Source organism: Tachypleus tridentatus, chromosome 2, assembly GCF_004210375.1.
Source record: "Tachypleus tridentatus isolate NWPU-2018 chromosome 2, ASM421037v1, whole genome shotgun sequence".
Taxonomy (NCBI): Eukaryota; Metazoa; Arthropoda; class Merostomata; order Xiphosura; family Limulidae; genus Tachypleus; species Tachypleus tridentatus.
In genome coordinates, this window is record NC_134826.1 from 105805120 (window position 1) to 105832328 (window position 27209).

The 27209-nt window shown below is 32.4% G+C and overlaps 1 protein-coding gene across 3 annotated transcripts in view; it reads left to right on the forward strand.

The window, feature by feature from the left end:
• Positions 1 to 7842: 7842 nt before the first annotated feature.
• LOC143244775 (mitochondrial sodium/calcium exchanger protein-like) overlaps positions 7843 to 27209 on the forward strand; it is a 31701-nt gene continuing 12334 nt past the window's right edge. For 2 of the 3 annotated variants that reach the window (XM_076490071.1, XM_076490072.1), the window contains exons 1-6: positions 7843 to 8137; positions 19583 to 19735; positions 21468 to 21520; positions 23183 to 23240; positions 24078 to 24180; positions 26659 to 26826. In XM_076490071.1, the coding sequence (XP_076346186.1) occupies positions 8096 to 8137; positions 19583 to 19735; positions 21468 to 21520; positions 23183 to 23240; positions 24078 to 24180; positions 26659 to 26826 (577 nt within the window). In that variant the 5' untranslated portion in view covers positions 7843 to 8095. The remainder of the gene's footprint in view (positions 8138 to 19582; positions 19736 to 21467; positions 21521 to 23182; positions 23241 to 24077; positions 24181 to 26658; positions 26827 to 27209) is intronic. The other variant, XM_076490070.1, reaches the window with a different exon arrangement.

The following is a 27209-nucleotide window of genomic DNA, read 5'->3' on the forward strand; positions in this document are numbered from 1 at the left end:
TAACTAAGATATAATATCTCCAATTCTTGGTTGAGTTTCTTCCTTTTTTTTCCTTCGTACCAAACAGCAAAGCTGGAAAACTTTATTTGATAGAGAAACATATTTAACTTTTATGGATATTTTTAAAAATTTCTGTACTGATAAATATTTTCGACTTACAATTACGAGCCTCATTTGGTATAAATATAAACCACATTTGCAGAGATACTCAAATTTGACGATACCTTTTGTGCACACATAAGAAAAAAGGTATGTAAGCTATCGGTTCAACATTTGGAATTAAAGCTTCAAGCAAGAGTAAAAGTGGACTACTTTTAGCTTTATGTCATTCATATTAAAGACGGTTGATTTAAAGCAGCAAAACCACCAGGTGAAAGAACTCGCAAGACATGCAAATATCGGTTAGGTCAAGCAAACTACATTAGCAATTTCTAGCTCAAGATTTCAAAAGAATCGTATAGGAGGATGGTTATTACTGATTATTCATCACCAACCTTTCAGCACAGATCTATTAAAGTGTATGAAATTATCCTAATTAAAGAGTGTTTAGCGTCATGTGATATTAGCTTAAGCAGTTAGCATAAATAATAATGCTTGATATGGCTGTGCTGATTGCGTAAATGTGATGACAATAAACTGTTCATCTAAAGTAGATCTCTGTTCCTAAAAATAGGGTTGGGATCCTAAAGCTAATATGAGTTGCTATCAAGTATTATTATTTTATTGAATTTTGGTCATGATGGGGGGGGTAGAACAAAACGTGGCTTAGCTAACTAATAAATTAATATTTTCTGTAAAATTTTTATCAATGCTATAAGCGTAGCTATCAGTTTGGCCGCCAGTTTTGATTTCATTCCTTTAAATCGCACATTCAGTAATTTTCTGGAATCATCTTTTTCACTCCTAGGTGTTTTTGATTAAATGAAACTGACAATAATAAAATATTTTAGTAATGCAACTAATATATATGTAAAACAGTAAAACACTGCATTAGTATAATTAACAAAAAAAACACTGTTTCAAGGCAGCTATCACCTTCAAGCACCATATTAATGCAACTAAGAATAATAAAAATGTGTAAATAAAAGCAAACAAGATTAAAACAAACAATAATGAAACTCTATTAATACAAGGAGCAGTAGTAAAACTGCTAATGCAACTTTAAATATTACAAATTATAATTTAACTAACAAGAGTAAATACTATAAATGAAATACAAATAATTAAACACGGGGTTAATGCAAGTGACAACAGTAAAAACTATAAATTTAGCTAGAAATAATATAACATTGTAATAGTAAAACTGACTATAGTAAAACCTATACATGAAATTAGTAACAGTAAAATAGTATTTATGCAACCACAGTTAAACTATAAGTACAACTAATAATAGTAAAACACTGTACTAATATACACAATAGTTTTAAAGAACTGTATTAATGCAATTAAGAATAGTGAGATACTAAATTAAAGATTGTTTTAATGTAAGTAGTAACAGTAATACTTTATTAATACAATTCACTATAGTAAAGCATTATATCAATGCATCTATTAATAGTAAAATAATGCATTCATACAACTTACATTACTATAAATAATAGTTATATATTGTAATATTATTTGTTGCCTTACAATATTCTTTTGCACTAAAATAGTATTTTACAGTTATTGGGTCACTGTATTAATAGTACGAAAAAGAGTAAAATACTATATCATTGCAACTGTATTATTGTAACTAACAACAGTTTGTTTGTAATTTAAGAACAAAGCTACACAATTGGCTATCTGTGCTCTACCTGCTGCGGATATCCAAACCCGGTTTTTAGTGCTGTAAGTCTGCTAACATATTGCTATGCCAATGGGGACACTAAGAATAGTAAGACATTCCATCGAAAAATAGTAATTAGATGTGATACCAACAATAAAAAGTTAAAAGAATAAAAAGTAATTATAATTTAGACCACTTTTGTTTCTACATTAAGAGTACAAAAAATCCACAAAAACCGAGGTTTTTTAGCTTAGTGAAAGGTAAAAATCTTTATCATTAGTTAAAGCCCACTAGTTTTGGTAACACATTTACCATCATCAGAGCTAGTATATACTGTGTTAGATTAATAAATAATCGGCTGCAGCTGTTGCTGAATGAGATATTTTTTTAAACACAAGGCCAAGAAATAGCGGAAATAATAAATTGTAAATAATGGATTACTTGATTTAAATAAGTATCCGAACGCACATGTTTATTGGTCCGTTTTCTTGATTTATACACACATCTCTTATTTTAATTGTATAAATACTCTCTCTTAAATTTCTTTGTATGTTTGTTTGCGCATTTCTTAAAATATTTACATTTTGCCAGTCATAATTATTTCATAGTTTTATAAATGTTCAACTACAGTAAAGGAAATAGAGCTGCTACGTTTTATATCATACTAGTGTTCTTTAAGTCTTGTTTTAAATTTCTTCTCTTGTTGTTTTTTTATGTACATTCTACTGGAACTACAACTGAGTTGATAAATTCTATATTTATCTTTAGTCTTTTTTCGATATTTGAATGTTTGTAAGGGGTTGACAATTTTGTTTTGTATAATAAACGCTACTTTATAATCATATAATCACAATGATTTATTAGATTGTCCAGAAACAAATGTCGAATTCTTACGATGACATTTGAAGGCTGAACACTGAGTAACTTATCGTTGGTTGGATCGTTAAATCAAACGTTTGTCGCTTAGAAGGTGCTTTAATTATCCGCTGTTTCAGTTCTATTCAGAGTAAGTTTCGCAACTCCCAAGACAGCATGAACAGAAAGGACTTTCGTCTGATTTTCCTCCAGGCCTTCAAACTTGGACTAAAAGCTACCGAAACTACACGGAACGTTAACCAGGCATTTGGTCATGGATCTGTTACTGAATGTACAGTTCAGCGTTGGTTCCAACGGTTTCGACATGGAGATGAAAGTCTTGAAGATCACAAAGATCGTGGAAGGAAACCATCCTTAGATAAAAACACATTTAAGGAAGCAGTTAAGATAAGCCCTCGAACAACACTACGCGAGCTTGCAGAAAAGCTAGACACAAGCAAATCAAGCATTGCCAATCACCTGAGTGGAATTGGAAAGATAAAAAAGTTGGATAAATAAATTCCGGATAAGCTGACTGAAGATCAACAAAATCAGCGTTATAGGACCTGTCAAAGTTGAAACTTAAAAAATGGAACAAATTGGGAATTGAGGTTCTGCCTCATCTATCTTATTCCTCAGACCTTTTCCCTACATATTTTTATTTTTTCAAGCACTTTGACACTTTTGAACGATAAACGCTTTCAAAACCAGACAGCTGCAGGAGAAGCTTTCAGGGAGTTTATTGACCACAGAAACTCTGTTTCTACAGCAGTTACACGTTACACGTTCGCAAAAGTGTGTTGAAACAAATGGTGCTTACTTTGATTAAAATATGTTTTACAACACTGGTTTATAATTTTCCAAACTTCGCACTTCAAACAACTTCTGGACAACATAAAAGTATTTTCTTTTCGAAATCCCAGAAAAACATACTATACTAAAGAGCTTGTTTTGAGATGTATTTAATGGAGTTAATTCAGAGTATTGCATTCGTAGACGTTTGTCATTCATTTTTTGAAAAAGCTCTGTCAGCACTTATAGGATCATAACCTCTGTCTATTGCTGCTGCTTGTAAATATATTTTTCATTTTTTGTGTCTGTTATAACGGATCTAATATTATATATTTATTTTAATATCTATGTTTGTTTCAGTTTATTTTATATTCAGAAATGCATGTAACGTATTTTGTTAAATATGTATTGCGAAAGTCTTGCCTGTTCTCTAAACTTATAGAAGATTCTCAAGTGTAAGAATCAACAATATATGTTTTACATTGTTGTCAAGTGAACTTTCGAGATTCTCGCTTTAAAGTTCGTAAAAGGTAAGGCTATACGGAAAGACAGTTTTATATAGTGTTTGTTTGCTACAGTGTTCGGAAAGTCACTGTGCAGTTTTGTAATCATATTTTATTCAGTCTATTTTAAGCCAGCAACTGATAGCGGTGTTTATAAACAAAATAGGAAGAATCCAGGCCTGTAATGATGCCACGGGGGTCACTTTCAACATAGTTTATAATTGTCATTCATATTTACCTCCTGTATTCTATATTGAAACGTGTCTTTCCGAACACCCTGTATAAACTTCAGAAGCAATAAATATGATAAACGCTTATTAATTGGAAAATCACATGTATTTATAGATTTCAAACACCACAAACCCTTTAACTTCAGTGAATTAACTTCGGAAGTGAATATTTATCCGAGAACATTAGATATCTTCGTCGGAGAAAAGTCAGATTGTAAATGGAGTGAGGCTAGCTATTGAGCGAAGTGTAACAACATCAACATAAAATTAATTCGCTCCTCGTGAACTATCGATAAAGACTTAATATTATTTGTAAGTTTGTAAAACTTTTTTATATAAATCATTATTTGCAATAACTATTATTATAAATTGTATTATTGTATGTATATTAAAATATTTTGAGTTAAGACAGGAAGTTATGTGTGTCAATCTTGTTGGCAAACATCATAAATATGATAAATTTCTCCATTAAATTAATTTCTAAATTTAAATTACAATTTACTTCGGTTTCAGGCTACTTGAAATCGTAATAATAGTATAATAAATTGGAGATTAGTCCGGGATACGTTGTAATACATAACAATGTACTATCGGAACATATGTTAACAGCAAACTAAATGTATGTGAAAAATATGTACAGTTTCTGACTTAAAAGATGTTTTGAGTTATAATGTTGTTGTGTACTTATGGCAAAAGGTTTTCGAAATAAAAACATATGCTGAAAGTTAGTGTAACAAGAACATCTAAGACTAGTTTATGTTTATTGAGTCTGTAGTAAATGTCATTCCTTCATCATTATCATTAATGTAGCTTAAGAACTCCTTAAGGGATTCACTGTTGTGTCGCCGTACCTAAAAGGTGTCATCTTGTATATCCTGTAGGTTTTATTAAAGCCTATTGTCAATTGGAATCTTCGAAAGCATCCATATAAAATTTCACTCAAAACAAGAGATAAAGGGGACTCTTTTGCCAAACCCTTAACTGTTGACAAAATTTGAGATTAATTTTATATATGTAAATTTCCATATAAAATTTGTTGATCATCCTTCTATTCTCTTCCTTAATTTTTCTGTGGCAGTCAAGGTTTTCTGATAAGATATTTTTATGGTAACTACGCACGCAATCTTTTTCATCTTCACTGCATTTCTTTAGGTTGGTTTCTTCTGCAACCACCAGTTCTTCTTTGTCGGGTTTTGTTGTTAAGGTGAAGTTCAGGCTGAATGATACGACTTTTTTCTGTGATAAGTATTTTTACAGGTGATGGTAGAGTTAAGGTGTTCGGGTTTCGTTGTTTTTTTCTTTTCTTCTTTCTTATTCACTAATTTATACAACTAAGTCTTTAAATTACGGTTCTTATTCTCTTTATTATTATTATTCTAATTCTTTTCTATAATATCAAATCAAAAGAATCCCATTCTAATGCAGTAGTAATATTGATGAGATTAAGTGTAAAAAATGAGTTTCTGTTTCGACCTTTAATATTTCAGATATCAAAGACACAATTAACTAGTTGTTTTTGATATTGTTATTGAGTTTATTACAGATTTTGTTTAGTCACACGTTAGTTTGAAAATATAAGTTGACGTACTCCCTATTGTGTTTTCGTCAATTCAAAGCTTATCAACACATACTAGATCAGGATACCAAAACAACAGTAATGCGTATATTATAATTATGAGTGTTTTCGAGTTCTTTTTAACTTAACATATAGAAAGCTAAATTAATATTACGACATTTCGTTTAATTTATTATTCGATATTATACAGCTTATCAAATATTTAATCATTTATCGATTTATTTTCATTTTACCTAATTGAAAATGTAGTATGTGACTTGAAGAACCTCATGTCTTCAATGATTCACTTTACCTTTTATGTGGATAATGAATGACGTAATTTTCGTAATAAATAAATGACACCTCTCCTCACAAAAATAGATTAAAACTGTTTCAGGGTAATTACAAATAAATAAATAATAATAAACAAAGCAAAAACACTGCATAGAGATTTTCACAACTACTTTTAAAAAATGAGCTTAACATTGTTTCTTAGAATTTAGTTTATTACAAAATTTTTAGCATAGTTCTTTACCATAAAATATTACTAGAGCATAGAGCACTTTATATAGTTTAAAAAAAGATATATCCACCAGACATGTTTCTTTATTTCACACTGACAGCTTCTTCAGAGGCAGCAGACATTGTTTTATATTTAGCCTACAGTGTTTTTAGGCTGACAGAAACAGGTTTTATTTTTACATCTAGAACTGTTCTTTAGGCTTAACAGAAACTATTTTTATTTTTGTATCTGGAGCTGTATTCAGGATTAGCAGAAACTAAATATATCAATCTTGTTTTTACACTTAAGAGTTGTTCTATAAGCCTAACAGAAATCGATTTTGTTTTACACTGGACTTGTTTTTATTCATAACATAAGCTAATACTGTTTTTACATCCAGAGTTGTTCATTAAATGGCCCAACATATAACGATTCTGTTTTTAAGATTGTGGCTGTATTTTTGGCTTAACAAAATCCGTTACTATATTGGTTGAGCCTCTGAAGAATCCGTTATAGCAGAATAATGTGTTTTCTGGAGTTTGTTATTTTAATTGTTTATTATAATATTCTGTTTCTAGTAAATTTATATCAAGAATATCTTAATATTTAACCTATTAAAAATTATAGTATGATTCACGGCTTTACGCATTGCAGCTGCGTCAGAAAAGTTGACTGGAGACACCTGAGCATTGTACAATATCGCGAGTCCAATATGAAATTCTCAATACTCTTTTCGATGTCAGAAATACTTACATTTAATTATATTGCTAAACACATTGTCCACAGAAAAATAATAAAAACACTGATAATGGTCATTCATGCTTAAGTTTTAGGTAAACTTGATACAGATATTTTACCTAAATATCATTGTTTCTTATTCTTGACTTTGTTAAATGCAATATTGAGTGTATTACGATATACTTATTGTTATTATAAAGTGTGTTTTTTTTATTAATAATGTTGTTATATATATTTTGTCTTTTCACACTGTCTTCTTCCATTAGGTCAGCGATAAGTTTAAAGGCTCGCAACACTAAAATCCGAAGATCGATTACCTGCGGTGGGCACAGTTCAAATAGTCCACTGAATATCTCTGCACTAAAAAGACATTCCTCTCTTTATACAACTACGTTATTAATGTGATTACAATTAATCTCTTTCACGCATTAAAGATCAATGGTGACATACTAGTTTAATACGTTTTCAATCACTTAACTTATATTTTTAAATATTTTTTTCCATTTTAAGTTTACATTGTTAAAGTATAAAATGACAACGAAATTATACAACGTTCATAGAATCCATAAAATGAAAATAAAATGGATAAAACTAAATATGAATGGTTTATGTTGCCATCCGTTTTTTTCTTAAGTTTACTTCTGAGTTCTAAGGGTACATTTGATTGTAATGATTTATCACTATGGCTTCTAAATGAAACTATGTAATTAACGAATGATTTTCTAGAATCACTAACAAGTTATACACACCTATCATTGATAAGGGAATAATTAGAAATAAAAAACCTTCGAATATTGCTCAACTATTCACATTTCAAGGCTTAACTGTTTTATCACAGAGTACAAATTGATAACAAATAATACTCCAGACCATCACATGAAAACGTAACTACTGTATGGTTAACGCAGTCACGTGAAAGACTTATTATCAGTTCAGTAACAGTTAAAAAGCCTTCTACTTTTACACCACAGTCCTTTATTGAGTTACTTATAAATAATTGTAGAATTTAACAACAAAACTCGCGTATGTTGTTTAACAGCAGAACAAGTGTAAAATACCGGTCAAAACGCATATCGAAAATGAACATTTCTATATTTGAGAGGACTGTCAAGGTTTAATAAATTTGTTATAAGAGCCACGACAAGAAAGAAAATGGAATCAGCCGTCCATCCAGAGTATATTAACGACACATCGGTAGGTAATGATTTGAATCTGTATAAGTCTGGTTAAGCACTAGTGAGTATTGATATCAATTTCATTTTGTATTTTGTGAAACTCTAAAACTATCCAAACAATGGTATGTACTTGTGTTAATCTGCTCGTATGAAACACCAAAAGTAGAAAAAACACTGGAATATACTAGTGCTTTCCTGTATTTTGTATAACGACAAAACTAGCGAAATACTGGAATTAATGAATTGGTATTAAACCCAATGTTGTACAACGATAAACATGGTTAAACATTTGGAGGTACAGGTATTCACCTGTATATTGTAAAACATTAAGGTAAGTAAAACATTGCTACCTACTACTTTTAATATGGTATAACATCAGAACCAAATTAAGGCATGGTAAGTTTTGGTTGTCTAAATATATTTGTATTAATAATAGTTTAACCTGTAATTTATTCAAAGTCATAGTTAATTGACTTTAAAGTAAAATGTGTGAGATACAAGTTAAATAAATACCTATGTTTTAATGACGGAACATGTTTAAATTGTCAATAAAACATAAATATCAATTTAATTCGTTAAATCTATATAACCGCACCGAACTTTTGCGTTGTTCAAAACTTACAAAGAAGAGTGGAATGAATTTGAGACTACGAGGGATAGATTAATGATCAACATACATGTCAAACAAGTTTGGGTCAAGGTTTCACGCACTTGTTATGCTTATCCATTGTTTAATATAAAGATAAACAAAACAATTGATTTATTAGACAAAGATACTTAGCATCCTAGCAATCGCACATACGTTTTTAATGTGTGAAGGCTATTGAAATGAAGAATGAAAAATTATATTTTTATATTCACAAACATCTTCCCTATTTAAAGTAATTAATTCTATACCCTATAACAGATGGTTGGAAATGAACTGGTTAGGTTATAAGAACTTACATATTCGACCTGATGAAATAATGAACATTTTCAAAATAGATGTAATCAACTGCTGAAAACGTATATCAGCTTGTGGAAATAAAAAGGGCCATCCAATATTCTAGATAAACTGGAATAAAGTAGTTTTTAGTATTTCAAGACAATATATTACCTTTACTAATGGATGTTCTATTGTATACTTATTTTAATATTAATGTTTGTTTTATATATGTAAAAACGGCTCGTTTGGGTTGAGAAAATTCTTTACGTAGAGGATTGAACAACGTTAGGAGGTCAAAACGAGCCGTTTTTCCATATTATTTCTCTACAATTGGGTTTTCTTGACATCACTGATTAATGTTTGTTTTAGTTAAATATACACTGCTAGCCAAAATCTAAAGGCCAATGAACATAAAGAAAAATATGCATTTTGCGTTGTTAGACTCAACCACTTATTTGAGTAGAGCTTCGAAAAATTAAAATAAGAAAAGAGAAAATAGAAAAAAAAAACTTTATAGCATTTAATAGGGAAAATGTGAACACTATAAAATTAGTCTAAATAATAGCAGGTCAAAAGTTTAAGACCATACTGAAATGAAGCGTTAATCGGTAAGCATAATTTAGTCATTTGTGTTCAAGCATCTCCCACTGACATTGAATAAAAACATACAAATGCTAAAATGTTGACAGAGTTTGAACGTGGCAGAATTGTCGAGGTGCAAAGGCAAGGTTTCTCTCAACGTGCCATCGCTGGTGAGATTGAGTGTAGTAAAACTGCTATTGCAAATTTCTTAAAAGACCCTGAGGGATACGGAACGAGAATTTCAAGCGGTCGGCCCAAGAAAATTTCGCCGGCGTTGAGCAGGAGGATTCGACGTGTTGTCCGACAAGACACTAGCCGATCATCGAATCAGATTAAGGCCCTTATGGACGCAGAATGCAGCTCAAGAACAATAAGACGGCATCTACGAGAAAAAGGCTTTAAAAACCGTAAACGTCTTCAAAGGCCACGCCTCCTTTCACACCACGAAACAGCTTGGTTAAATTTTGCTGAGAAGCACCAAACATGGGACGTAGAAAAGTGGACGAAAGTTTTGTTCTTTGATGAGAAAAAAAAATTAACCTGGATGGTCCAGCGTTACTGTCACGATAAGGATATCCCACCGGAGACATTTTCTACACAACACAGTAAAGGAGGTTCCATCATGATCTGGGGTGCTTTCTCCTTCCATGGAACAATAGAGCTTCAGGTTATACAGGGGCTACATTGGAATGTTGGAGAGAGTATCCTTATTCGATAAAGGCCCTCACTTCTGTGGAAATGACTGGATCTTTTAGTAGGACAACGCTGCAATCCATAATGCTCGCAGGACAAAGGACTTTTTCATGGCGAATAGCATGATTCTTTTGGACCATTCAGCATGTTCGCCTGAACTTAACGCCACTGAAAATGTTTGGGGGTGGATAGCAAGGGAAGTCTATAGAAATGGACGTCAATTCCAAACAGTGCATGAACTTTGTGAAGCCATTTTCACCACTTGGAATAACATTCCAGCCAGCCTTCTGTAAACGCTTATATCGACCATGCCAAAGCGAATTTTTAAAGTTATTCGCAATGACGGTCGTGCAACTCACTACTGAGACCTCTTGTTTGGCATTTCCTTCCATGTTTAGAACTTCTTTATGGTATGGTCTTAAACTTTTGGCCAACTAGTATTTAGGCTAATTTCATAGTGTTCACATTTTCCCTATTAAATGCTAAAAGAGTTTTTTATTTTTATCTTCCCTTTTCTTATTTTCATCTTTCGAAGCTCTACTCAAATAAGTGGTTGAGTCTAACAACACAAAATGCATATTTTTTCTTTATGTTCATTGGCCTTAAGATTTTGGCCAGCAGTTTATGTCTAGAAATACATGTAACTTGTATTGTTAAATGTGTATTGTCTATAAATTTGTAGAAGATTCTCGAGAATAAGAATCAACAATATAAAATCACTAGCGTATCTTCGAATATCGTTGGACCAATTTAACTTTCTAGAACTTTACCTAAATGTTATAAATCAAAGCGCTAAGAAACAGTTTTGGAATATTGTTTGGAAGCTTATTAATCAGAAAACTACAAATATTTGACCAGGAACGTTTATAGATTTCAAGCGTTACAAATTTCAGTGAATTAAATTCCAACTTTAGTATTTCTAAGATAACATTAGATATTTTCGTCGTAAAAAAACTTACATATGAGGAAGCTAGCTTCCTTTTTGTTAAGAGAAGTTTACCTGTGTATCAACATATAATTAATTCACTCCTCGTAACAGTCGATAAAATATTTAGTTTCAGATCAAACAGAAGACTCAGTATTGTTGGCTATTTGAAATCGTAATACGTAACATAATAAATCGCTGGCTCGTCCGGGATAAATTATAATACATAACAAATGTTGAACTTGTCTTGTGTCTTGTTTTGTTCATGTTTAAATTAATTATTTTCGTTAACGTTGAACTTCTCGTACCCCTTATGTTTTGTGCTTTTTTTTTAATCTATTACTTTCATTAAAGTTGAACTTATGTTTTGATTAATTAATCTATTAAAGTTTCTAACATTGAATTTGTCTCATATCGTTTTTTTGTTGTTGTTCAAATTCATTATGCTCACTAACGTTCAATTTGTCTTGTCCTGATTTTTTTTAAATCCATTATGTTGAACTTGTCTTGTATCTTTTTGTCGTTGTTGTTTTAAGTCCGTTATTTTTAATAAAGTAGAATGTTTTTCTCTTCATATTTATTACGTTGAACTTGTTTTGCCTCTTTCTTTTTATTTAAATCCATTACGTACAGTAATGTTGAACTTTTGTCGTGTTTTGTACATCGTTTAGAGCAAAGCTACACATTGGTTTTTCTGCGCTCTGTCCACTGCGGCTATTGAATCCCCGGTCTTTTACAATTGTAAGTCCTTAGAATTACCGTTGACACACCGTAGTACAACTTTTTGAACTTAAAAATAAGTTAGACTTAATATCGTACAGATAATCCTGTCGAATGAACTTTAAAATCCTTTGGCATTCTGTTCACTCACTACCTTTTGAGACTGTGTTTTTAAAGAAATGTCTGAGAGTTGCCCTGTTAGAAAGTTATATTACAGGACTGTGGTCGACTTTCAAAACAAGACCTTCGAGGAAAGTTTTTTTATTTTATCAGTTGTCTTAAAAAATAAGAGGATACAGTTTTGAAATTAAACTTTTTACATAATCTTGAAATAACCAAAAATGTTACTCATTACTTATCTGCAGAGAAGAAGTAGGAATAAATTATTTGCAAACCTTCTGTCTATTATTACCATCTTAATAAAAATGTGAGTAAACATACATCAGTAACATGGAACTAGCTACATGATATTATTCACAACATGTGAAAGTAACAATAAATCAATAAAAATGGAGCTCTATAATATTATTGTAAACAAAAGAGAGTAACAACATGTCAACAACGTGGATCTACATGGAATTATTGCCAACTTGAAATGTATATAATTCACAAAAAATAGATTCCCGAGAAATCAACGTTTAGTTCATGAACTCACAATCTTAAAATCTGGGTTCTATTTCTTGCTTTGGACAAAGTGCAGGAACCCACTGGATTGATGTATGCTAAATAAACAAAGTGAAACATCAGATTTTACATCTATAAAGAAACGTTCCACTTTGCTTGTTGTTCAGCAATATCACGTAGTTTTTTTTTTTTGTTTGTTTTTAACGAAAGACAGCCAATATAGCCAAGAGGAACCGTAGCAGTTTGTAGGTAACTAATTATTATAAGTTTGAAGGTGAGGGTAATCAAGAACTGTGTATTATCTCTGTGCACCAACAGAGCTAAATAACTATTAAGGAGACATATAGCCGGCTTCAAAACAAATGTATGTATCTTATCTGATATTTAAATATACCCTCATTGTATTCAAAAACAGCATAATAGTCTTTGAACCACCAGCGACTGTACGTGAAAATGTGTAATACGATTTAGCTGTCAGTAGCTCCACATACCAGCCCGGCATGGCCAGGTGGTTAAGGCACTTGACTCGTAATACGAGGGTTGCGGGTTCGAATCCCTGTTACACCAAACATACTCGCCCTTTCAACCGTGGGTGCACTATAATTTTACGGTTAATCCCATTATTTGTTGGTAAAAAAGTAGCCCAAGAGTTGGCGGTGGGTGGTGATAATTAGCTGCCTTCTCTCTAGTCTTACACTGCTAAATTAGGGACGGCTAGCGCAGATATCTCTCATATAGAATTACGCAAAATTCCAAACAAACCAAACCAAGATCCAGTTACTAAAAGAAAACAACTTAATGCTTACTTTAAAAATGTTTTTCTTTTTTCAACTAAACAAAAAATGACAATAGTTTTATTCATTTCTACAAGTTATTGAAACTTTACAGACAATAATGTTTATTAAAACTCACTATAAAATCTCGCAAACATAGGTGACTTGAATAGGTGAGGAAGTTAATACAAACTAAATAACTAACAATATTCAGTATCTATTGTCAAAGCACCGATTTCTTTCTTTCTTTGTTTTTTATTGGGGATGTTTTAACGGTGTTTATTGATTGTTCCACGGTGGAACAGCCTTAAGTCGACACACTTACAACGTCAATATCCAGGCTTAGGTTCCATGTGATGAAGATAGCCTAATGGGGCTTTGCTTGAAATCAACCAACCAACGAACGTTTATATGTTAAAACCAAAAATCAGAAGCTCCAACTATAAAGAAATCTCTATACGAAACCATGAAGACATCGCTAATTTACATCACAAAGAAATCACTTCATCATTAAGAAATTATTTCAGTTCATCAGATTACAAATACATCTTTACGCACGACACTACGTACAAATAAATCTCTACAGTAGATTACAAAAACATCCTCACATTCCATTAACTTACAAAGAAATAAATCTATAACCTTGTTGCCAAAACGTACAAAATGAGACTTTTTTAATTTTATTCTAAGATAACATGATGAACTGTGCTAAGTAACAGTTTTTACCTATTATAATTTAGCTCGAGTAAGTATCTGATTTATTATCTTACGTATATTACGTATTGCGATTTCAAATACTGGAATTTTCACTTTAATTTATAATTTAATTGAATGTCGATATGTATAAAATTTATGATACTTCCCAACAAGATTGATGCATACAATTTTCTTTCTTAAAATTATATTTTAATGTACAAATAACAACACAATTTATAATAACGGTTATTATAAATAATAATTTACATACAAAAGTTTTACAAACTTATAAACAATACAGAGTCTTCTATTTGGTTTGGACCTGAATATTTTATCGACCGTTTACAAGGAGCTACTTCTATGTTAAAAAGTTACATTTCGCTTAAAGACTAGCGTCTCACTGTTCACAAGCTAACTTTATTCTGAGGAAATTTTTTAATGTTCTCGTAGAAATACTAATGTTCATAGTTAATTCACTGAAGTTGAACGTTTTTGTAATTCTCAAAATTTATAAAGTTCCTGGTGAAATATCTGTAGTTTTCTGAAGAATAAGCGTTTGTCACAGTTATAGTTTCCGAGACTTACAGTATACTAATTGTAGTAAACCAAAAATATATTAAACCGTCTCTCCGTGTGTTCTGATGGCTACCTTTTATATTCATTGGACGAGATTCTTGAAAATTGAGTTGACAATAATACTGGGAATCACTAGTTCTTCGAGAGCTGCGATAACTTTCAAAAGGCAAGAAGAATTTTCTGGCTATGGTTTCCAACGAGTTGACATGCATGATAAGTTTTACAAAATTAAGAAACATCTTGCCTTATCTTTGGCCGTAACAAAAGTCTCCTAATTTTGTCATATATCTTGTTGACACCTAAATAACCTCCCAAGGAAGTTCATGGGCAACCTTCAATATTTTCGAATGATATACTTTTGGAACAAACATTTGATAAACTACAGCTCAGTCCTCCAAAGATGGCACATTTGATGGTCTGCATTCTCTCATGAGCACACCATTTTTAAAAAAGTAATAATTTGCAACTTTCTTCAAGTCATCTTTTGGGAATGCATATTTAAGTAGTGAAAAATTCTGTAGACCCTTTTCTTGCTTGGCTATTAATTTGCCTCTAGCAAACAGAACTTCATCAGGTGAACCAGATCCATCGCGTCCATTGTCACTCACCTAAGAATTGTCAATTGAACAATTATTCACAAGACCACGTTGTATCCAAAAAATGTCTGAGACAAATCTATATCCTCTGAATACATGGCTATTATTTGTTTTTGGTTTAATTTCGAAATTCTCCTCAACAACCACATCATTCTTAAATAAAACACATTGGCTCGCTAACTATTTTGGATTCAGCAACAGCTCCTTCCTTAACAAATCGTTTCCCAAGAATAATGATACATCCTTAATTGAAAGAGAAGGTTTTATTCCAACCACATCTGGTCCCAAAACTAGGTCTGATGCTAAAAAATATGTTATGCACAAAGCCACCCTCGATACGCTGAGTAATAACATAACAGAACTCGAACCTGAAGGCCTTGTACTCTCTCACAACAATGATTTAGAAGAATTCTGAACTATATTGGAGTAAACAGATACAGACTTTTGCTGAGATGGCAGGCATTTCTTTTTATGAAAAGTGGTATTATGTGTTATAGAGTAATCATTGGAAAGAGCGCTGCTTCCTGTAGTGTTTCAACTATCTTTTCATTCAAGTAAGTTTTAAGGTTATCACTTGTACAGCATTTATTTCCTTAATTAGACATAATTGTCCTAATTTATTGAAACTGTTACCAGTATGCACCATTTCATTTTATTACACAATCGATGAAAATAAATATCTTTTTCATGGGTGAATCCCATTAAGTTTGATTATTTTGCTTGCAATAACTTCGAAACTTTTGGTGATGAGCCTCCAGTACTAACTCGTATGTTCTTTTTTGGGGCGATCTAAACCTACAGATATGTATTGTGTGGGTGGTAAATGTATTTAATTATGTTACCTTAAATATTGCTTTTTGATATTTTATTATATGACTGAAAATCTTCAATCACTAGATTAAGATACAATCATTTTAAGAAAGGAAATTCAATTGATTATTGAATTAGTGTTATGCATCCTTTTTACAACAATTTAATTATAATTGAAATAATTATAAATGAATTGGCAGTAAGTATCCTCTTAAAATGATTTAATTAATTAATTATAAATGAAATCCTTTTTAGGAAGAATTAATTATAAACAAATTATTGTTAAGCGTCCTTTTTAGGACGATTTAATTAATTATATTATTGTTGAGACAGGTATGTATGAATCATAGTTGCCTCTTATGTTGGTCTAAAAACATGTTCACTACTTTGTGGTACTATTGCCTAATTATCGATCATGGCCGCATGTCTGGTATCGAATTACAATTTCAGTCTTTAGTTATGTTGTCTTGTAACACTGTACTGAACTATGGTATCATGGCTCCCGATCATAGTGGCCTTGCAACACGTTCCCTCTGGAAACACAGCGATATCGGCATCTGTCGGACACCGTGCGAACTACAAGCTCGAGGTAGTTCACAGTTTTAACATTAGATTGCGTTACATTCCTTTCGATGACGTTCTCGAATGTCTGAGATGTTTTTGTTTACTTGTACTTTCGGCTAAGCCAGAAACTTCTCGTTTCTTAGATTTTGTATACAAATACCTGTCGACTCTCCGGATCCGTCAGTAATCGAAATAACTGAAGGATGTTGTGATCAAGTGTCTGCGAGGTCTAGCGGAGCTCAGTGAATTATTTTGTTGGTTTTTAGTCCTTGTGCATAAAAATGGAAATATTTTTTAACATTAATAAGTGTGAGAGTGGAGAAAAGGATGACAAATCACAGACCAGTAGCAAAATTATGAAGAAACGGAAATATCGGAAATATGACAATAGTTATCTAGATTTTGGTTTACGTCGGTAGATGTCAATCATGAAGAGTGTCCACATTGTGTATTTTGGCTCCAGAGTGCATACTTTCAAGTAAACTGAAACACCACTTAGAGACCAATCATCCTAATATGTCTAGTAAATCCCGTGATTATTTTAGCAGAAAGTTAAAAGAATTGAAAGAACGAAAAGGTACATTTTTGAAACAAGAATCAATACCAAGCAAAGCTTTGCTAGCATCCTACAAGTTGGCATATAGAGTTGCGAAATGTAAAAAACTTCACATCATCTCAGAAGAAATGATTTTATCGGCTGCAGTGGATATGGTGAACGTTACGGTCGGTGAATCTGCGGGAAGACTGCTTTCCAAGGTGCATTTATCCAACAATACTATCAGTCGTAGAATGCAACACCTCAACGATCAGATAATTGAAAAAAAATGAAAGGGAAGGAATTCGAGTTACAGGTAGATGAGGTGATGGATAGTAACAAGGATACTCATTTGATATGCTACACACGGTTCGTGGGTGGTGACAAAACTGTGGAAGACCTTTTTTGTAAAAGTATCACTGCGGGTACAAAGGCTCAAGACTTGTTTAAGTTCCTTGACACTCTTATGTGTGAAAACAACTTAAGGTGGACTAAGTGTGTTGGTGTCTGTACCGATGGTGGTCACTCTATGTCCGGCTGTCATGGAGGAATGCAGGCACTCATACGAAGCAAAGCTCTCGATGCATTGTGCATAATCTACAGGAAAGCTCTTGCGTCAAAGAACCTGAGTCCTCCACTGAACCTAGTCCTGAAAACTGTGTTGAAAGTGGTGAACTTTATAAGAACTCGGGCACAGAAGGCGAAGTTTAAAAAAAAAACTGTGCGAGGATATGAGATCTGAGCACACGTCTTTGCTGTACTATTGTAGTTTGCGATGACTCTCTTGTGGGAAGGTGCTGTCCCATGTGTTCGAATCACACCAGGAACTCTGCTTTTATCTCGAAGAAGAAGAACATGAATGTGCTAAAAAAAACTTCTTGGTTACTGTTTGTTGTTGTTTTTTTGTCAAAATTAAATTCGATAAACTAAATGCGTTGAATCTCTCTCTGCAGGAACAACACGCACATTCTGAAACACGCAGAGAAGGTTTCAGCCTTCAGAGAAAAGCTACTACTATGGAGAAGGAAAATGAATGAAGATGGTGGCAAAGGCTGTTTCCCCCAGTTGCAGCAGTTTGTTACATCCAATGAAGTTGACTTGACCCACGAACTAAAATCTGGTTTTGAGGAGCACCTAACACAGCTCAGTGACTGAATTGAAAAATTACTTTCCAGAAGATATGAAGAAGTTTGCATGTATCCAAGACCAATTCAAGATTAAGTCTCAATTTGAATTTACCTCTGCAGAAGAATAAAATTTTATTGAGCTTGTGACAAGACATTAAAAACAAAATTTAGCAACATGGAACTAACTGAGTTTTGGATATCAGTAAAACATGAATATCCGCTGCTATGTGCTAAAGCTCAGCGAATCCTAATTCCATTTGCGACGTCATATCTCTATGAAGCTGGGTTATCGGCAGTTGCTGTGATAAAAAGCAAGTATCGCGCGAAAATCAAAGTGGAACAGAAAATGAAGGTGGCGTTGTCTGATCCGATTCTAAGGTGTGAGAAGCTGTGCAGTGCCCAACAGGTGCACACACCCCATTTGTAATTGTGGTTATTTAAAAATGGAATAAAAATATTGTTTTTACTTTCAGTTTACGTATGTATTATTCTTTCAATGGGTTACTAAGTTATTAGGACATAAATAACTTATTAAGTATTAAGTTGTTTGGACCTAACTACTTAATAAACAGAACTGTTAGGTTTTTCTTCTTGCTTAAGGGCGCCATGAGCTGAGAAAATTTGGGATACGCTGGTGTAGTGTAATTATTTTTTGTGGTGCAATGTAGTGATTTCTTGGTAATTAAAAAATTGTTCAAGGTCAGAGTAAATCAAACCACGACTAAGATAAAAAATAAAAAGCTAGGACCCACCTTTATAATTAAAAACCTTTTTCTCCCACTAACTATTATTTCGTTGTTGTCTTTGCAACTATTAACGTACATACAATGTCGACAGTTTTATATTGAGTGACAAAAAAGGGGTGATCCTATGTTTTTAGATTAGAAATTTAAATCTCAGATTAAACACTAATTTTTTTACGTTTCGTATTTGATTGCAATGCAATCGTGACAACGAAATCAAGCTCAACACGTACTTGTTTTTCAATGCTTTATGACATAACTAAGTTACGAAAGTGGAAGTATTTATTACTATTTCTCAACTTTTTAATGTTTTAGGAAAATAAATTAAAACATATCCATATTTCTTACATTCTAACCAAGTTTTCTCATAACATTACAATTTTTTTCTCGTAATCGTCGCTTTACTTGGAATCATAGATCTTTATACTTTTTTCTTCTCTGAGAATCTTTATAAAGTTGAGAAAATTTTCTTGACAGTATAAACTATCAGTTTTTAGTAAACATAAACTAGTAATGGTTGTGGAATGTGATATTTTACACCTTCCATCTTTCCTAAGAGTATTTATTATTTGCAGTGCCACCTGGTGAACAACTTAAACAAGAGCCTTCGCTGTAATTTTATTCTGACTACACAAGCATGCCAACAATCGGACAGAATGATTAACTACGTGGAATTTATGTACTGTACCTTCGGAGCTGATGGCACTGCCAAAGCAATGTGCATATCTGTAAGTTTATATGAATTTTCAACGAACGTAACTATAAGTTTTCCTGAATTTCGAATGTACATATTTGTAAGTATTCTTGGATTTTGAAAGCGCTTATGCAAGCTCCAAGAAGATTCAGTGTACAGAGAACTGAACGAGAGCTGAAACTAAGCCTTAAATTGTGTTGAAATATATATATATATAGAGAGAGTTTCAGGTTGTTTGCTGTCACAAATCTGCTCAATGAATTATCTGTACTGTGCTTAGTATCTTGAATTTTTGTTTTATAAACTCTCCAGCTTTTAGACGACAAATGAGGCTCTACATGAGGATCTGACAAGGTTAAACATGAGCTCAACTCGTGTATGCATGTGTGTATGTGTGTGTGTCTAAGCAGTATAATTCTAGAGACTCCATCTTAGTCAGACCAAATCTGACGCAAGGATTGAGAGTCCACTAAGAACAAATTCAGTAACTTTTGGTCAGTGAAGGTCACAGATAAAGGAAATGCTGAATGTCAGCCACCACATAAATTGAAAAGTTTTCATGTGATTTTGATCAAATTTAGCACAAAGGTTGAGCGTTCTCTGCAAATCAATGAACTTTTATTGAATGTAGCCCAAAGGTTACGGTAGCATATTGGTATTTTCAAACACTGTCAAACCTCCAGAATGGATTGAAATAAAAAGATAATTTTGACGCCTAAACACATTTTTAAGGCGATCAGTTATTGTTGTATATTTTAGATTGGTTGTTCCAAGAGTCGAAAACTATCTAAGTGGCTTTATAGTTGGTCTTATTTATAGTATGCAAAAATTTAGAGATATTTCAGAACATGGCTCCTCATTTCTTTCAAGCCACCTAGAAAAACAAACTCCAAACTTAGAGATCTTGTGGTCTGCGCTTAAAAAGCCTCAAAGGTTTTTTGTAGGTAATTATTTTTTAAATCTATAAGTTATGACAGCATTTAACAGATTAATATTTGTTATGACAGTAAAAAATTTCAATACAGAAAACACTTTTTAGAATAATACCTTATCTTATCAGTGTTGACGTATTTGTTTCAAGCTTGGATTTTGCATGAAGATAAGCGAAGGCTATCTATATAAGCCACCCTGAACTTCGAAAATAGAAGTTGTAGTTTTTTTTTAAATTTCGAGCAAAGATACACGAGGGCTATCTGCGCTAGTCGTACCTAATTTAGCAGTGTAAGACTAGAGGGAAGGCAGATAGTCATCACCATCCACCACCAAGTCTTGGGTCACTCTTTTTCCAACAAATAGTAGGATTGACTGTGACATTATAACACCCCCACGCCTGAAAGGACAAGCACGTTTGTTGTGATGGAGGTTCGAACCCGCAACACTCATATTACGAGTCGAGTGCCTTAACCACCTGGTCATGCCGGGCCTCGAACGTATAGAGAAAAAGGAAAGCATTTAGTCAACACTACCCATCACCAACTCTTGGGCTACTCTTGTCAGGCCGAATATTTGGATTTAACTCTCACCTTTATAATGCATCTACGACTTCAAAGTACGAAATGTGTTTCTTAGGCAAAGAGACGCGAATCAGGGACTCTCAGTTTCACAACCAGAAACGCTAACAATGGATCGTATTCAGTCCATACTTAACAGAACCTCTTACAAAATAAGATTGTGTGTACAATGTTAGCTATATGTCTAAATTTGATTAATGTTTGGACACGTTATTTACAGTAAATATTTTATAAACTCTGAACCTCTTTCTGCAGGTTGTCTGTTTGTTAATCATGTTCATCGCCCTCGGAGTCACTGCTGAGGATTTGTAAGTAAGAAAAAAAAATGTCTAACAACTTAATATAAAATGCATTTCTGTTATCATGTATCAATCCCTTACTTTAAAAGTTCATGAGTTATTCTGACAAAACTCTGAAGTCAGAATACTACCCATCACTGGGATCGAATCTGTACATGTCGTTAAGTTAATAAAAAGAGATACTTCTTATTTCAACAAACGTTTCGCCTTTACGGTTCAACCAAAGCTTGTAATTCAAGAAACCACAAGGAAGAATCATTGTTTGAAATAAAATAAAAATTTATGATTATCTGATGAGAAAAAGGTAATTTTTTCTTTAAAAATGTATAAACTAATATTTGCTACAAATTAATCAGATATTTCTTTTCACCACATATTTGGATTCTATTTCAGTACTGAGAAAATTTTTTACTTATAACCCTTATAATCGCCTGTTAAAAATCATAAATGAATTTAAAGTACTACTTAAAATAAATCATTAGCGCAGTTGCTTGTTTTTTAGCGCAAAGCTGCACAGCTGTGTCCATTGTGAGGAATATAACCACGCACTTTATCATTATGATAAATTACTAGCTAAGAATCTTTTTTAACTATCCATGTGTTACAGAAGTGAAGTCAGATAAAAGCAATCATTTGCTGACGGAACGTAGCCCCCTCTAGTGCCTCAACGGTAAGTCAATAGATTTATGACGCTAAAAATCAGGTTTCGATACTCGTGGTGAATACGGCACAATTAGCCTATTGCGAAACTTCAGACTTAACCAACTGACAGAAAGAACACAGTACTATGGTATAAATAAGGCAGGAAAAACGTTTTCTTAGATTTTTTTTTACTTAAATAGGTACATATTGTTCAAAACTACTTTTGTGAGTTATATATTGTTAAGTTATAAATGGATGCATTACTTGGAAGTTACACTGTTCAATTGAGGGATCAATAAAAATAATTATATGGTTTATTTAAACTATTATCTATGAATAGGAACATTAAACTACAGTAATAAAGTACACGTATATACGTGTCTATCAAACAATATAAATAAATTTGTTATATGTATGTTATATTGTGCAACAGAAAAAGAAAATAAATGTATCTGTAAAACATTAAAATCGACTCTAATTTAGCAGTGTAAGACTAGAGGGAAGGTAGCTAGTCATCACTCACCGCCAACTCATGGGCTACTTTTTTACCAATGAATAGTGGGATTGACAGTTACATTATAACGCCCGCCGTTATAAGTGAAAGAGCGAACATGTTTGGTGTGACAGGGATTCGAACCCGCGACCTTAAGAGTCCAGAGCCCTAACCACTTGGTCTACCTGAGTGTGAATGAATAATTTTATCTGATGAAACAATGGAACGCGTGCGCATCCGAAAAAGCAGATCAAATAAGTCCCAGTACTCAATACCGCTGAGTACCACCAGTATTTCACCTCAGAATAGAAAGTTAATACTTTGTCTTGGTAATTCATTGTACATTATACCTTAAAGTTTCAACATTATATCTAAGTTAAAGGCAGTAAATGTTACTACAATTTCTATGTGCAGGCGTGATTTTTTTGGGGGGGTAGGGAGATAAATACCTGATTGGTTATTGATATACTTTAAAATGTGTATTTTAATTTTCAGTAAAGTTGTACATAAGAGTTTTGTATTAAATTATTTTTCAGTTTGTGTTCCGCCTTAGTGGTCATTTCCAAGACCCTACACTTGTCTCAGAATATTGCTGTATCCTTTACGTCAAAATAAACAAGAAATTTCTCTAGAAATCTCTTTGTCATATAATTTTGTTATATAATGTAAGTTATATTGATCTTTAAGCTATATCATATCTGTTTCTTTTACATCCAAAAATATCTCTTTAATTACGTATTAGAATCAATGTAAGGCCTTGTGGGTACCATGTTATTTTTATTTATTAGTTTAAGTTTGCGCAAAGAGAGAAGTAGACTTAACTCACTTTAAGGCTATTTGTATATGATACAACAAACGTGAGTTCTGTGTTTTTAATAGAGAATTATTTTCATTTCCCATAATTTATTTAATTCTGACTGTAATTACACACAATTACGAATAAATGAAACGACGGTAAATCCCAGAAGATTTTAGGCAGACTTTTGTCAAAATATTTTTTTTGTGTGTAAAATGTATTTAATTTATTGAACAGAGCACTTTTAGATTCTTTCATGTGGAGACCAAACAGAAAAATATAAAATGAAAGAAACTTTCATTGATAAGCTAAAACCTAAAATAACACACAACTGCAATTATCTTTGGCTTTCTCAAAAGTAACTGACTCTGTACTCTCCAAAGTCAGAAAGAAATAAAGAAGATGAAAATAACTGCTCCTAAAATATAACGTTAAACTTCTTGATATAATGTAACAACTAGTATTGTATCTTGTCTTGAATTAACGATTTATTTATTCAATAAATCGCCCATGTAGTTGTTAGTGTAAAACGAGAATGATTTCAAATTAGGAAGCCACAGTGTAAAATTTCCATAGTTTATCAACTCTAAGGTGTTTCATGAAGATCTTTTAGATGAACTTAACGCACTTCTCAGGGCGTGACGTTTTTGGCATTTGGTAATGGGTCTCCTGATATATTTTCTTCCTTGGCTGGTGTACAGCAGTTAAGATCTGATCTTGTAATTGGAGAACTCTTTGGTAAGTTTAATACAAGTGTGGCTTATGATAATAATTAAAGTAACTGTCTATTTTCATACAAATTCTAATTTGAGATCAATCTTCTATTGTTAATGGTTATAATGTTACAATTAAACAAATTTATGCTCATTTCAAACTAACTACACTGTGGCGTTACGCCTTTGCAGTTTCTTCATGGTTAATAGTACCAGTGTACTCTTAGACCTGATGAAATCGCAGTGGCGAAACGTTGGGTGAAATAAAAATATATTATTATTATCATCTGAAAAACTAAAGTCTTTTCTTTGTTTTTATAACTTTATTCCAAAAATGTCCAGATCCCTTTTATATGCATAACAAATTCTGAAAATCACTATATTGTGCACAGTGAAGTGTAAGTTTCCACATGTGTGTATGTGTGTATAACTCTAGGTTAGTTTTAGTTGGTTTTTGGAATTTCGCACAAAGCTACTCGAGGGCTATCTGTGCTAGCCATCCCTAATTTAGTAGTGTAAGACTAGAGGGAAGGCAGCTAGTCTAGTCATCACCACCCACCGCCAACTCTTGGGCTACTCTTTTACCAACGAATAGTGGGATTGATCGTCACTTATAACGCCCCCACGGCTGGGAGGGCGAGCATGTTTGGCGCGACGCGGGCGCGAACCCGCGACTCTCGGATTACGAGTCGCACGCCTTACGCGCTTGGCCATGCCAGGCCTGGTTAGTTTTATATTGTTGGACAAACAACATATTGTCTTATATTGCTGGACAAACAACATATTGTCTCCCAGTTAAAGTTGCATTGTCAAACTTGATAAAATTAATCTGGTAGAGAGCAATGCTGCCAACGAGGCGATTTTTCGCTAGATCTTGCGACTATTGAGTTTTACTAACGACAAAAGTTTGTTAAAGCGACTAGCGACAAATCTAGCAACTTTCGCTGCCAACAATAGAGAAAGAAGTCGCCAATTATTATTGATGACCACTTCACAAGCCTTCCTCTACTCTTGCCGAACTTTACTACGATTTACGTCAGCATCACATCATCAAAATGTACAACATCAGAAAACAATGCATTGCATTAAAGCAACAAGTTTTTACTGTTTATAGGACAGCAGTTACAAATACGTGAGAACACTTTTGTATTTATTATTGAAAGGCTTTATCTGTATTTCACCTGTCCCCTTACGTAATTCTTAAGAGATTATGAATGAATTACTATTTCCTAATTACTATTATGATTATCTCACTTAAAAGTAGTAATTAACTTTTCAGTTGCATTCATGATCGATAATAGTAACATTTGTATGGTTTAAACAATAAATAAAATTGTTTTACTACTTTTGCACAAATTTAGTTCTTGTTTAATTTTGTAGAAATATACATCTGGGACATGCATTTCTAAAGTTTAATGTTTTCTGTAAATTCATGATAACAATTGTCCTATAACTTTACATTTTTTAATAATACTCAGTATATAATAAGTTAGTTTATGTTTTAAATTTGTACTTTATATATTAACTTTAAACTTCATGTAATCCATGAAGTATTTTTAAGATACTTACTCCTTTTTATGTTTCTTGGTTGGAGTTCTCTTATTAAAACGATTCAATGTATGAAAGAAAATTAATAGAAATGATTCCACAGTTAAATAATATCACTCTAACGTACCTCACCTTAAAGAAACGGCAAAAAATGAACACAATTAAGCATCATTATCACAAATAACCGTTTTGAAACATGTCTGATTTTCTTTAATTGTAAAATTTAACATTTCAATTTAAAGCCTGGGTATTTCTATTATGTTTAATAGTTTGTGTTTGGCTGTTAAACATAAATTTTAAATAAGATACTAACAATGTGACAACTATCTATTTACACTAACTTCGGATGGACAATCATCTTTTAGTAAGATGACGGCTTCATTTACACACGTGCTATCTGTTGTAGTTAATGACAATGGTCATCCTAGTGTTAATGGGAGCTATATAAGGATTGCGTGATGACATTGCTATGCCTAATATTCCCCATCTACACCCCGAAATTTCAGATAATTTTTTTTTATTCTATCTTTGTTCTCTTTCTTCAATTATACATTTTCTCGGATTTCAAAGAAAACAGCCTCCACAAAAGTTTCAAAGAATATTAGAAATAAGTAAGTCATGTGAACTTGGACTTTAAAAAGCCACTAAAGAATACCGTTACATTTAAAATTATTAAAGATAACTATAGTAAAAATTATCTAACTGCAAAAAAGTGTGTCTTTCTTCTTATAATATCAATTGCTCAATTTATGTATTCATTCTAGAGTTCGTTTCTTATCATGTGAGCATTTTATATGCATGAAATTTGGTCCAGTCTATTGTAAAAGAAATAAGCTAAAATTATTTCGATATGTATTTTAGCAAGTGTGTCGTAAAACATTCCAAGGATGAACTTAGAACTTTTAAGATTGTTGGCGTCAAGCTTAAAGCAAAGTTGAAATATCTTACTTTTAAGGGGCTGGTATCTTCGTAACAACTGTAGTCGCGGGGTCAATATGTTTGAGCCAAGAATTCACCATCATGAGAAGACCATTTCTTAGGGACACAGGATTCTATTTGGTTGCCACCTTCTGGGCATTTTTTTTATATCACCAGGAGTATATTAAGTTAGGCCATGCTGTAGGTAAGTAAGGCTTGGATTTTGATGTACATAAAAAAGTTTATTTAGAAACAAAGACAATAATAATAAATGTTCACAACTTAAATAATAGACATTTTTTATTATTATTTGTTCATAAGTAATTTACGAAGACATAACTATGTATCTCAAGTGGTAAAAATGACGTATGTTTGACTTTTTTCTAACAATTATTACTTTCTGTGTCATTTGTTTTTGCTACATTCAACAATAAACATATTCTATTTTTAATTAATTAATGATGTTTGTAACAAAATACACATTAACTATAGATGTGTATTGTTTTTTTTATATACCTCTTAATTAGTCTATTGCAGATTGTCCCTCGGTAACTCAGCAGCAAGTCTCTAGAGTTTTATGTTAAAAGT